Source organism: Cibotium barometz, chromosome 64 (assembly GCF_041138505.1).
Source record: "Cibotium barometz isolate CiBa-2024 chromosome 64, ASM4113850v1, whole genome shotgun sequence".
Taxonomy (NCBI): Eukaryota; Viridiplantae; Streptophyta; class Polypodiopsida; order Cyatheales; family Cibotiaceae; genus Cibotium; species Cibotium barometz.
Genome location: NC_141109.1, coordinates 2,654,404 through 2,667,047, shown reverse-complemented (window position 1 = coordinate 2,667,047; position 12,644 = coordinate 2,654,404). Strand labels below are relative to the sequence as shown.

Below are 12,644 nucleotides of genomic sequence, written 5' to 3'. Positions count from 1 at the left end.
AGTACAAATGAACAGATCTTGGTGGGATCATCAATCCGTCCCATGGCCTCACAAATTTGATCAAACTTCTCTAGGTACTGAATAGAATCTATAGATCCATCAAACTTGGTCATCATCCTTGAGATGTGGATTGTCTTGGTTTTACCCAACTTGGAGCCGCTAGGTGCTATGTTTGTCGCAACCCCTCTTCCCATTTCAAACTCTAGCTTGCCCAAGTGTGAGTGTTCCCTCTCCACTCGTGTCAATATTGATCAATGAACTGTTCGCCCCCAAAGGTTGGAGGCATTGCAGGCATTCTTTAGGGAGGATGTTTACACATTGACAATGAAGGCCTTTGTAAAGATAACGTCTGGACTTCCTTAATGGGGATAGATCATGGCATAGAGCTCTTTTTGTTGTTATGTGCCTGAAAGACATAACGAATTTGGCACTTAATGATGAGGTTAGGCTTGTGCCTAGGGATAAACATGTTTAAAAACGTTATTCATCATGAAGGTAGTGTAAACTGACCTACACTCTCACCTTGGGTCAACATAATTGAGGCAGGTGTATGAGGAACGGTCATGGACTGTTCACCCCCAAAGGTTGGAGGCGTTGCAGGTATTCTTTAGGGAGGATGTTTAAACTGACAACGAAGGCAGTTGTAAAGATAATGTTTGGACTCCTAAATGGATAGATCACGATATAAAGCTCTTTTTCTTGTTATGTGCCTGAAAGATAGAACTAATCTGGTACTTAATGATGAGATTAGGCTAGTGCCTAGGGGTAAAACATGTTTAAAAACGTTAATTCATCATGAAGTTTCTCGCCTAGGTTTGACATAATTGAGGCAGGTGTATGAGGAATGGTCCTCACAGCCATCAGAGTAGTTGGGTGAAGAATTTTTGACTTCAGTTCTTCAGTTTTTGTGTCAAATTTCAATACAGGAAGACATGTCAGTGAATGTCTTCATCTTAGGAGAGTTGACGTGTCTTCACCACACGAGGATGTGCCAGTTTGTGTGTCTTCTCAAAGGAAGCAATTTACATGGAAGTTGATCAATTGCGGAGGTTTTTCGTCAGTGTCTCATAGGGTGTAATTTTTGGATTAATGGGATCCAAGCTAAAAATTGACAAAGCTCAAGATGCCATGGGGTATGCACATTTGCATTCTAACGGTATCCATTAGGAGAATCTAGCATTGGAGTGTGGCATGTGGAGTGTAGCATGGAGTTGGTGGATGTTGGTCTGAGCATACAGTGCCAAAGAGGTATTTGTGCATAAAGGTTTGATGCAGCAATTCTGAGGAGTGTTGTCTACGGTTTTGATTTTGTCATCTCCATGAATGCCTTGGTTTTGGTACAAAAGGCTTGATGATCCGAATGAGCAAATGCACTAGCAGGTGGAATTTTATACGTGACTTCTGTCAAGGGTGTCCTCCATGAAAAGAAATTCTGAGAGAGCTTGTTTAGGAGGATACTCATAAAGATAGTGTTGAACAAACGGCGTGTACATCATCAGATAGTGCATGATCATTTTGTCAGCAGATTCATTTGCGGGTTCTTGTGTTAACAAGGCAAAGTCGAAATATCATCATACTCAACTTCCTCTTGTCTGTAGAAGCGACCTTTGGGTGTACTTCAAGAGCAAGAAAAGCAGGTCCAGCTAGCGTTTGTATGGGGACAGCAGGATTCCTCTATAGCTTGGGCTGAGATCAGAATAAGGATCTTTTTTGTAACCTTCTAGATAACCATTTATACTTCTACTTGCTTTATAATTGGCCTTGGGCTCTCGTGTTAGTAAAGTTAGCATAGGTTACTTGTGTATGACTATTTCCTGCAAGTCTTCCGCTGTACCCCTTCTCTGTTAACACTTTAATAGCACTGGTGAGCTTACATCAACTCTATTTAGTAGTGGATATCCAAGATAGTGTGCATTTTTGAAATCTTGAGAGTCCCCAGTGGGTGGGTCTTGACTGAGCTCTGATTGGATGGATGCGGGGACTTGTTTCTGTTTTATCACTGGCTAATTCCTGGAAAGATGAGGAAGGAATCCTACTGGATTTGTGGTTCTGTGAGAATGGGTGGGTCATGACTGAGCTCTGATTGGATAGATGCGGGGACTTGTTTCTGTTTTATCACTGGCTAATTCCTGGAAAGATGAGGAAGGAGTCCTACTGCATTTGTGGTTCTGTGAGAATGGTTGATAAGAGACCATGAGGATATATGACATCATGAAGGTTAGTAAATTTCAAAACAAGCAGGCGAATGTGGTGCATAGCAAATGAAGAACTAAAAAGCAGGATAAAAAGTCTAGCTACGTTAAAGATGTGTGATGTCCAAGCTCAAGATAGTAAGGCTACTGCAACCAACAAAAGTTTAAGAAAACCTGTGGGCTACATGAAGTAAGGGTATGTACTAGGGATTGGATTTGCTGCAATAGTGTTCTGCTGCTGTATTGTGACCAGTGTTATCTTTCTAGGCAATGGTGCATATTTGGTCTGAGGTTTGGGGCTTAAGCTGTTATACTAGTAACTTGATTTTGATCTACCAGCAGGCACTGAGTCACTTTTCTTCTGCTCTTGTAGCCATGCAATCCAGCAGTGGGGGGTCCAGCAAAGTCACAGCTGGTTCATGAAGTCGATGCCATGGGAGGTGAAATTGGCAAAATGGCTGACAGGTACAATTTTTCTATTTTAGTACTTTTAACCATTGTGTTCTCCACGAAAGAATGTTATAATATTTTGCTGCCTTTCAAGAATAAATTTCTCTTGTAAATTCTCTCTTAAAGATGAGCTTCTTACTCTCCCATGAAGGCAAGCCTCTGCCATGTTGCTTGATGCTTTGAGATGCAAGCCTCTTCCTTATAATTGGACGTGTGTCACCATTTGGTCACCCAAATGGTCCACCCTTACTTTCTCACTATGTGTATGCATTGGATTGGCATCCATGGCTGTTGGTTTATGCTTATGCATGGGATTGATGCCCGTCCTTATAATGGGGCGTGTGTCACCATTTGGTGGTCACCCAAATGGTCCACCCTTACTTTTTCACGATGTGTATGCAGTGGATTGGCATCCATGGCTGTTGGTTTATGCTTATGCATGGGATTGATGTCCGTCATGTGATACTGCGGACATGATCTTCCGTTGGGACTTGATGTGGTCATGCCCAGAATGTCATGTTTAGGATTACATGTTTTGCTGGGACTTGTGCGTGTGTACATATGCCCATAATATTTGGTAGACTTGGCTTTCCGTTTGGGCTGTACATGCCCGGAAATGCACGGAGAATTGGCTTTCTATTGGGACTTGTAGCTATGTGTACATGCCTTGAAATGCTGGAAGGATTGGCTTTTCACTAGGTTTGGTACCTCGTATACTTGCTTGAAAACGTTCCTTGGGTATAGTTCACGAACGGGGTTGTCCATACCAATGTTGCATTGCATAGCATCTTTATGTGCTTGCTTGCATAGCATCTTTATGTTGCATTGCATAGCATCTTTATGTGCTTGCTTGCAAATTGAATTTGCATGCTGTTTTCATGCTTGCTTGACCAATGTGTAGTTCTGGTAAGGGGACGCTTGCCCGTGAACCGTGCGTGTGAAACTGTCTGCTAACATGGTTATGTTGCATGTGGACAGGTGGTAAGTATTGGTCAAATTGCGTTAATTTATCTCTTAGGACTTAGTGTTAACTTATAAGTGAATGCATTCACACTTTAATAAATTTTGGGCGACCAAAACTTACTTATAAATTATGACCAGCCCTGTGTACACACTCACTGAAGTCCTGAGCAGTCACAACTCAGTGTCCAGGTGTCCAAGTCTTATCACTTTATCCAAAGTAAGTATCTAGCCATGTGTCACCTCCACCTTACACGTCGTTCCCTCTCTCTCTCTTTCCTTCTCAAAAGTGGGCGCCTACATCAAGAGGGATAAATGTCTATATTTTCTTCACTTTTGGTCTCCCAACTCCATATCCAGGCTTGCTACATTGTTTCTCAAGCATCCAGGATTATTTCTAGGTCATATTCTTCCTCGGACATACTCCCAATGGTTCAAATTCAGCAAAACAATCGATTTGTTTGCTATAATTTCAGGTCTTTTGGCTGAAAACCCTAATTTCACCCATCCTTTCTTAAGTAGAACCATAGGGGAAGCTTTCCCAAGGTTCCATGCACTTGCTTGAGGAAATCGTGACATTAAAGATTTTAGCCTTCCAGATGCTTCTATCTCGCGAAGACTTCTGGTGTCGTTTACTCTACTTGCAGCTGGTAAGCTGTCATGACCAATTATGGTGGCCAGTAGCAAGAGGGAAGAGCAAGACTCTATTTTTCACATACCTTGTGTAGTGTTCTCTTGTCCTACGTGCCTCCTGAAGATTGTTTCTCCATGTTTGGGTGGAACAATAGAGAGCAGATAGAAGGAAACATGTACACATGAGAGGATAGTGTGAGAAGGCAGTTCTTTGGAGATCTTTATCGGCAACCATATTGTTTGCAATACTTTTTTTATATGCATTGGTATGGAAATCTAGTCAGAAATGCCCGTGATGATATGTAGTTGATTCTCCCAAGATAAATATACATTATTTGGGGGAGGGGAAGGCCATTCCGGCTCATTGTGCGTCTCTTGTCAATTCAGCAAATTACATTTTGTATTGTGCTTGTTGTCCATTAAATCTTAGTGTATTTAAGTGTATTGATTAGCATTGCGTTCGAGCAAAATATTCCACACCAACCGGTGGAATTATAGCCTGTTATTCTTGCCTCATCTTGTGAGAACAAGCTTATCATGTACTCATGACAAACCTGATATTAAATCTGTATCCCATTTGAATTTGAGAAGCCATCACATTCTCCCCATGACACCTCATCAAGAATATAGTCATTAAGGCCACCTAATCTTGTAGATGCTCGTACTTAAAGGCTCCCCAATGACATGAGTCAATGTGCATCAGCGTACATGGTTCTTCTGTCCTATTTGGTTCTTTTGCATCACTTCCTTACCATGCTTTACTTGCTTCACAACCGTACATCTTATGGCTCCATATCTTGTTGCATAATGTCGCTTCCTTGTTTTTTGCAGGCTTCTTTGTAGTTTGAAAGTTTTCAAGGACATACTTCCTCACATTAATATGCGAGGTAAATGCCAATGAAATCTTGTGACTCTGTAAAATGCATCACTCTACTTACTGTCCATAGAGTAGGTAGTGCTCTGCTCATGTGACCCTCAATCCCTTTCTCCTGCCACCTCAAGCTCCCTTGCCCCTCTACTCTTTGTATATGGGCAACTGTCTCGCTTGCTTTACCTCGTTCAGCTGTTTATCTTTACAATTGCAAGGCTTTCATGTGTACTGTCTGGTGAAGCACTTTTCCAAAGAGCACAAGCCACTTGAAATCAATCCGGCAAGAAAGGAGATCAGGATGTCAAGGCCTCTTTAATATAACTGTTGGCCCACCTGCCAGCTCTTTCTCTTCCTCAGTTAGGTATTCACCTTCTAGACTTCCTAAGATGTGCTTCCCTTCCCCTGATCTCAGCTGTGTGGCTACTTTTCTTTCCAACTAGAAGCTTCGCTCCTTCCAGTTCTTGGCAGGCCAGGATTGCTTGCCCTGCATGGCCAAGCTGATAGCATTCTTGAGAGGCCTCTTACACCTTTCCTTTCATCCATGTGCCTCCATGCCCATGCTTAGGTCATTCTAGACCATTGCGCATGTACTTTCACTCAAAGTGCTTCTAAGGATCTGTACAATTACCTCAAGATCCCATGGCCACGAAAAATATTTTTACCCAAAGTGCTCCTAAGGATCTATACAATTTTCTCAAGATCCCATGGCCATGAAAAATATTTTTACCCAAAAACAATTGTTGTCCCCTTTTGGGCCACCTATAAAAGCCGCCATCCCATTTTGGCCAATCTAAAGGCTAAACAAGTGACAACAAACACACATATAACCTCCCCACACATGGCCAAGCTGATAGCATTCTTGAGAGGCCTCTTACACCTTTCCTTTCATCCATGTGCCTCCATGCCCATGCTTAGGTCATTCTAGACCATTGCGCATGTACTTTCACTCAAAGTGCTTCTAAGGATCTGTACAATTACCTCAAGATCCCATGGCCATGAAAAATATTTTTACCCAAAGTGCTCCTAAGGATCTATACAATTTTCTCAAGATCCCATGGCCATGAAAAATATTTTTACCCAAAGCCTTTGAATAAAAACAATTGTTGTCCCATTTTGGGCCACCTATAAAAGCCGCCATCCCATTTTGGCCAATCTAAAGGCTAACAAGTGACAACAAACTTTTTTTTTGTAAAGCTCAATGTCATTAATTACAAGTGGGAAACCTCAAAACGAGGAAAACCCACCAAAAAGATCACACTTTTCATTTACAAGTGGGAAACCTGTAAGCGAGGAAAACCCAAAAAAAGAAAAGTAACTATAGGCTCCACCACCTAGAAGCAATCAAAGTAAATCCTATAAGCATCAAGAGTGATGTCCCCAGCATCATAAGCAAAATGAAGCGCGTTACCAAGCGAGAACTTGAAGTAATGGAAGGGAACAATGTCATTGGCTTGGAACATGAGGTTGTTCCGAACATGCCATATGGTCCAAAAGACCCAGAATCGGACCCAGCTGAAAAATACTGCAAACTGAGACTGCGATGCTTGTAACACCCCAAAAAGCCAAAAGCATCTGTGAAAAATGCCCGAAGGGAAACGAAGGCGAAGAGCAGTCGAGACCTGGCGAATGAACGATCTGGAGCATACACAACCCCATAGTAAATGTGGGACAGTCTCCTCAGTAGCTTTACATCGGACACAACGCGAAGGCGCAATATGACGTGCATGTAACAAGCTACCAACAGGAAGAGCACCAACCAAACAGCGCCACAAGAACAGGCGTTCTTTAAGAGGCAGATGACTTTTCCAAATGCGAAACAATGTACGTTTCCACCACATTGAAGATTTGGAGAGAGACCATAGCTGATTACCATGTCTGACTATCCATGCATCCGATTGCAAGAGGGCATAAACTGTCCCAGCTGAAATACATTCCATAGCAGTGGTTCCAAGATTCCAATCAGATAGACGGAAATCCACATTCAGGCGAGGTAAAGGAGAAATATCAGCAATCATCCGCTGAATTTCTGTCCAAAGATGAGAATAATGGGATCCCAATTGAAAACGATCCGCCGCAACAGAGAAAGAAAGAACCTGACCTGTGTCATCCACCACCTGATGTATCTGACAAATTCCTTTTTGAGATAGAAAATATGCCTGACGAGGTGAACGGTCAACCAAAGTGGAAGAAAATACACGACTCCAATGCAAACTCTCTAGCCGCAGGGAATTGCCCATCAAAGATCGGGAACCATGCCATATCATATGTGAAGTAACTTCCTTCCAATCAATAATGAGAGAAGAAGTGAAAGGACATCCCGGAATGTGTCCTTCAAGTTTTCCACATATAAGATCCCAGTATGTGGGTTGCCAATGACCATAGAATGGCGTGACAATATGCCGACACAAATGGGACACCATGAGAGTCCAGGGTTGCTGCTGATCCAACAAAACCGGCAAAAGCATAGCTTTCCTAGCCAAAACATGACGTCTCAAATCCAAAATATTCAGGCCTCCAAGACGCTTAGGAGAGCATAACTTGTCCATGGATAACAATCTGAGGCCCTTTCCACGAGATGAAGTGCGCCAGAAATGCGCCAATATACTTGACATAAGGGACTTCAAGCGGGATTGAGACCAATACAGCAAAGGTAGATAAAACTGCACATAAGCTACAAGAATGCATTGCACAATTCTCAAACGCACATGAAGCGGCCAAGTGGACAACTTCCAATAATGCAACTTGGAGTGCAAGCGCTCGGCTACCCAATCCAATTTCCGTGTAGCCGATACAGTCCAACCCAGCGGATAACCCAAATGACGAACTATAATGTTCGGAGGAACAAGTTCGCCTGGCCAAAGCAGCTTATGCCAATCACACTCAGTCAGAGCCAATAGTTTGGATTTACGAAAATTCACTTTGAGGCCTGCTGCCAATCCAAACAAATGAAGAGTGTGCATAATTTGTTCCACATCATCTTGGTGATTGCGAGGCATAAAGAGAGAATCATCTGCATAAGCTTGCGCAATAAAATGTTTCCCAGAGGGTAATTTCAAGCCCTGCAATCTTCCAGACGAAGTCAAAGATTCCAAATACATAAGCAGGGGATGAGTAGCAATCGCATAAAGCAAAGCACTGAGAGGACAACCTTGCCTTACTGAACGTCCCAAATGCCAAGGATCTGTGAGAAAACCATCCAACAAACCGGCAGAGGTACTGTCAGCATACAAGAAATAAACCAGAGAGGATAGCTTAGGCCCAAATCCCAGCCGAAGCATGGTATCTGCAATGTAATCCCAAAGAACAGTGTCAAATGCCTTTTCAATGTCAACCTGCATGACCAATACATCTTGTCGAGTGTATTTCGCATACTCCATGCCAATGATGACATTTGCTAAATTATCAGTAATTTGCCTTCGTGGAATGAAGCCATACTGAGATGGATGCAAACCATCATGCAGAAACCCTTTAAGTCTATTGACAAGCATTTTAGCAAGCAATTTATAAACCACAGGCATGAGTGTAATCGGCCTCCATTGCGAGAACTCTTCACAAAGTGCTTGCTTTGGAATCAACTTGAGCAAGCCTTCTTTCCAAGATGAAGGCAAAACCTGTTGCTCCCATGCCCTGTTTATCATTAACAATAGTGGCTGATCCACGTATTGCCAAAACGACAAGAAAAATTCTACAGTAAGGCCATCCCAACCGGGAGATTTCCAACGACCCAAATCACACAAACTGGCATACAATTCTGTCTCTGTGAAGGCGGCTTCCAAAAGTTGAGCCTGCTGCGCCGATAAAATCGGTGCAACTCGAGATAAAAACAACCGACGAGCCTCTCGACCTTCCTGCGTGAGAGAAGAGGCCTCAAAAATCTTGCCATAATGAGATTCCATGGCCCGTGCAAGCTCCACACGAGAGGTAGTCCAATCACCAGTCGGGAGTTTAATCCTCTTAATAGTTTGAGACTGCCTAGAAAGATGTAAATGACGAAAGAATTGTTTAGAAGTGCATCCTTTATCCGCTATAGCTTTTTGGCGAGCTCTAGTCTGCCACTTTGTCAATTTTCTCTCATCATTACGATGCAACAAAGCACGAGCAGAAAGCAACTCTGTCATCTGGGTTTCAGTAAGGGATGAAGTGTTAGCCAGATGCATCAAACTTTGACAAGTGCCTTTGGCCTGTTGAACTTGCTCTCTGAAATGCGATAAATAGTGTCTGCCATAATCCTGGATCACACATTGAATCCGCATAACAAAACGAAACCATGCTGTGTCCATATCAACATGCATTTGAGAGATCAATGGCGAAATAATATCCACAATCAGATTGCGGAAAACCTCATGCTTAAGATAAGCATTATTGACATGGAGGAGTCTCTTTCTAGTTAATGAATCATTGGCAGAACAAGAGCCGAATTGTATTTTCAAGCATATCGGAGCATGATCCGAGAGACACAAGGAGTAATCAATCCACATATCACATACAAAATCATCATACTGTTGCATGTGAAAGAGATACCATCGGTCCAGACGAGCACGATACATTGATCGAGCGTTATGCTGAAATGTGAATCCTGGATCATTGGCTTGCAACAGAGGCCACAAATCCAAGGCATTACATGTGTGCTGAAAGAGATCCCAAGCTTGTCGTTCCACATGAAGCATGTGAGAATGTCCAGTAGTATTATCCACATGATTTGGAGCATTATTAAAATCGCCACAAAGGAATGCATTAGAACGCCAACAATAAGAGGAGATGGCATGCCACAAACGAGCCCTGTCAGTAGAGGCTGTGTATGCATACACCCCACCAAACTCAAAAACTTCCCCGTTGATAATACATTGAACGACCATCCATCTGCCAGCTGGATCATTGAATACCAACATGGGAAATAATTCATGACGAACAAGCATCAGCACTCCAGAGTATCCAGCGGATCCTGCATAAGCTATCCAATATCCTGCAAAATAGGAAGTTTGCCCGGCAAAATTATGCTGATTATGCTCTTGAAGAACAACAATATCTGCTTTGCAAGTATGTACATAGTGCCAGATTAGCCTCCATTTATCCTGATTGCATAATCCGCGCACATTATATGAAAAGCACTGTATAGAACTATGCATCTTAAATGGTATATACAGTGGGCGAGAAAACCAACAGAAAGCTTAAGAACTCGTGCCCATGGGCACATCCGCATCTGTCGCAGAAACATCAGCTGCCAAATCAAAACTCAAATGTGGAGGAAACAAGCGATGGCCTTCCGACGTTGAAGCGGTGCCCCCTGTAACTACTTCCTTATAGGATCGAACAACTTTATCCCAGGCCTGAGCTAGGGAAGAGTTATCATTACAAGGCAGTTTTTGCTGAGCAACATTCTTCAAGGGGGGCACATAATTGCGAGAAGATGGTAAAGTACGTGCTTTGACAGTTTTCTTGGGTACTATCCACGCCTGAGTAGCAGGAAGCTTCTCTTTGCCCTTGTCTTTGATATTCGGGGAAGCAGGAACACTTGGCATTTGAGACTGCTTCCCTTTACCTTTATTGAGTCCAGTTGTTGATGTGGATGCAGAAGCACCTTTAGATTGTGCCTCAGGGGAAGATTTCACTGGAGGAGGAGTCTGAGGGGTAGGGACAGCCGAAGGAGGGGGTTGTAGATTTGGTTCAGAACATTCAGATTGCATATGACCAAATTTGCCACAGCGAAAACAGGAATTGGCAAATTTCCCCCATTTAAGCTTGAATGGTCGCTTTCCGACCACTGTGTCCCCAGAATCAACGGTAATGCCCATAGGAGCAGGAAGATCAGTGTCCCATAGAATACAAAAACGATTTGTATTGGCATCCAACTTGGGGGGGCAAATCACTTTGCCCAATTGAGCAGCCAACAAAGGAAGAAAATGACGCCAAGTACGAGGAAAATCCACCACTTCAACCCAAACCGGGCACTTATGTCGAATAAGGCTCTGATAATCTTTAGTAAGAGCCCAGGGAAGAACATGAGTCATTTGCGTATTGAAGAAGAGGGGAGACATTTCCAACAAAGCATCTCTAGCTTCCATGTCTGCTAACAATACCTCATAGAATCCTCTTGCTCCAAAATAAACACCCCGGACTGCTTGACGCTTAAGCAAGAAATCAACCCATTGTCCCACATCCTGTGCACTAGGCATCTTGCCTGGGAAAAAGAGAATCACTGCATTCAATGCATACTGTGCAACCGGATCCATGAGCTCCTGCACCGGAATACGCACTTCTGTGACTGGAGGAGGTCCTTCCCAAGCACATCTTGCTTCTTCGAAATCCTCATGCAGGCATTCCTTAATCAAAGACATGGCATCCAAATTCGAGGTGTTCATTGCTTTCCGACGCTTGTAAATGGCCAGCTCAGGCGATTCCATTATGCACACAGGCGACTAATTAACCTTCTGTTAGAGGCAAGGCGGGGGAGGCCAGCCGGCAGCAAGAACATTCAACGGCAGCAGGTTTAGGCGATGGTCAACAGGCGAGTAAAGATCCGAAACAGGTAAGTCGCAGCAGGCGATCAGAGTCGAGCAGCGACGCCACACACGTATGTAACACACACCACTGACACACACACACACACACAGCTGTACACAGGCTGCAGCTCGCGGAATAGAAGTGTAGTAGGAGGCGCAGCGATGAAGAGAGGAGAAAGCAGGGTGGTAGGCGGGAAGAAGAAGAACCTACACACACACACACACACACACACCAAACAAGTGACAACAAACACACGTATAACCTCCCCACTCCACCCCCACCCCCCGCGCCTTCCCTTCTTCCCTTCTTCCCCTCTCTTACATAGCAAGCCAGCTTTCATCATCCCAATCTGCAAAACCTAAACAAGAGGCTACGGTTGTCCCATTCGCAATCTATCGCCCCATTTTAGCTGACCTACAAAAACTGAACAAAACAAACATACAAACACCAACAGTTGGCCCACCTGCCAGCTCTTTCTCTTCCTAAGTTGGGTATTCACCTTCTAGACTTCCTAACGTGTGCTTCCCTTCCCCTGATCTCAGGTGTGTGGCTACTTTTCTTTCCAACCAGAAGCTTCGCTCCTTCCAATTCTTGGCAGCCCAGTAGTGCCCTGCATGGCCAAGCTGATAGCATTCTTGAGAGGCTTCTTACACCTTCCCTTTCATCCACGTGCCTCCATGCCCATGCTTTGGTCATTCTAGACCATTGCACATGTACTTTCACTCGAAGTGTTTCAAAGGATCTGTACAATTACCTCAAGATCCCATGGCCACGAAAAATATTTTTACCCAAAGTGCTCCTAAAGATCTATACAATTACCTCAAGATCCCATGGCACGAAAAATATGTTTACCAAAAGCCTTTGAATAAAAACAATTGTTGTCCCATTTTGGGCCACCTATAAAAGCCCCCATCCCATTTTGGCCGATCTAAAGGCTAAACAAGTGACAACAAACACTAATATACCCCCCCACCCCTCACCACCCCCCCTGCCCCCCCGCCCTTCTTCCCCTCCTACATAGTAAGCCGGCTTTCATC

General features: G+C 43.6%; 1 protein-coding gene across 5 annotated transcripts in view; it reads left to right on the top strand.

Moving 5' to 3' along the window:
• Nucleotides 1-12,644, top strand: part of LOC147603207 (uncharacterized) — a 161,684-nt gene that overhangs the window by 75,280 nt on the left and 73,760 nt on the right. For 4 of the 5 annotated variants that reach the window (XM_086796593.1, XM_086796591.1, XM_086796592.1 and 1 more), the window contains one exon: nt 2,566-2,657. In XM_086796593.1, coding sequence (XP_086652719.1) covers nt 2,566-2,657 — 92 coding nt within the window. Of the gene's footprint in view, nt 1-2,565; nt 2,658-5,100; nt 5,123-12,644 lie in introns of those variants that run through there. The other variant, XM_086796595.1, reaches the window with a different exon arrangement.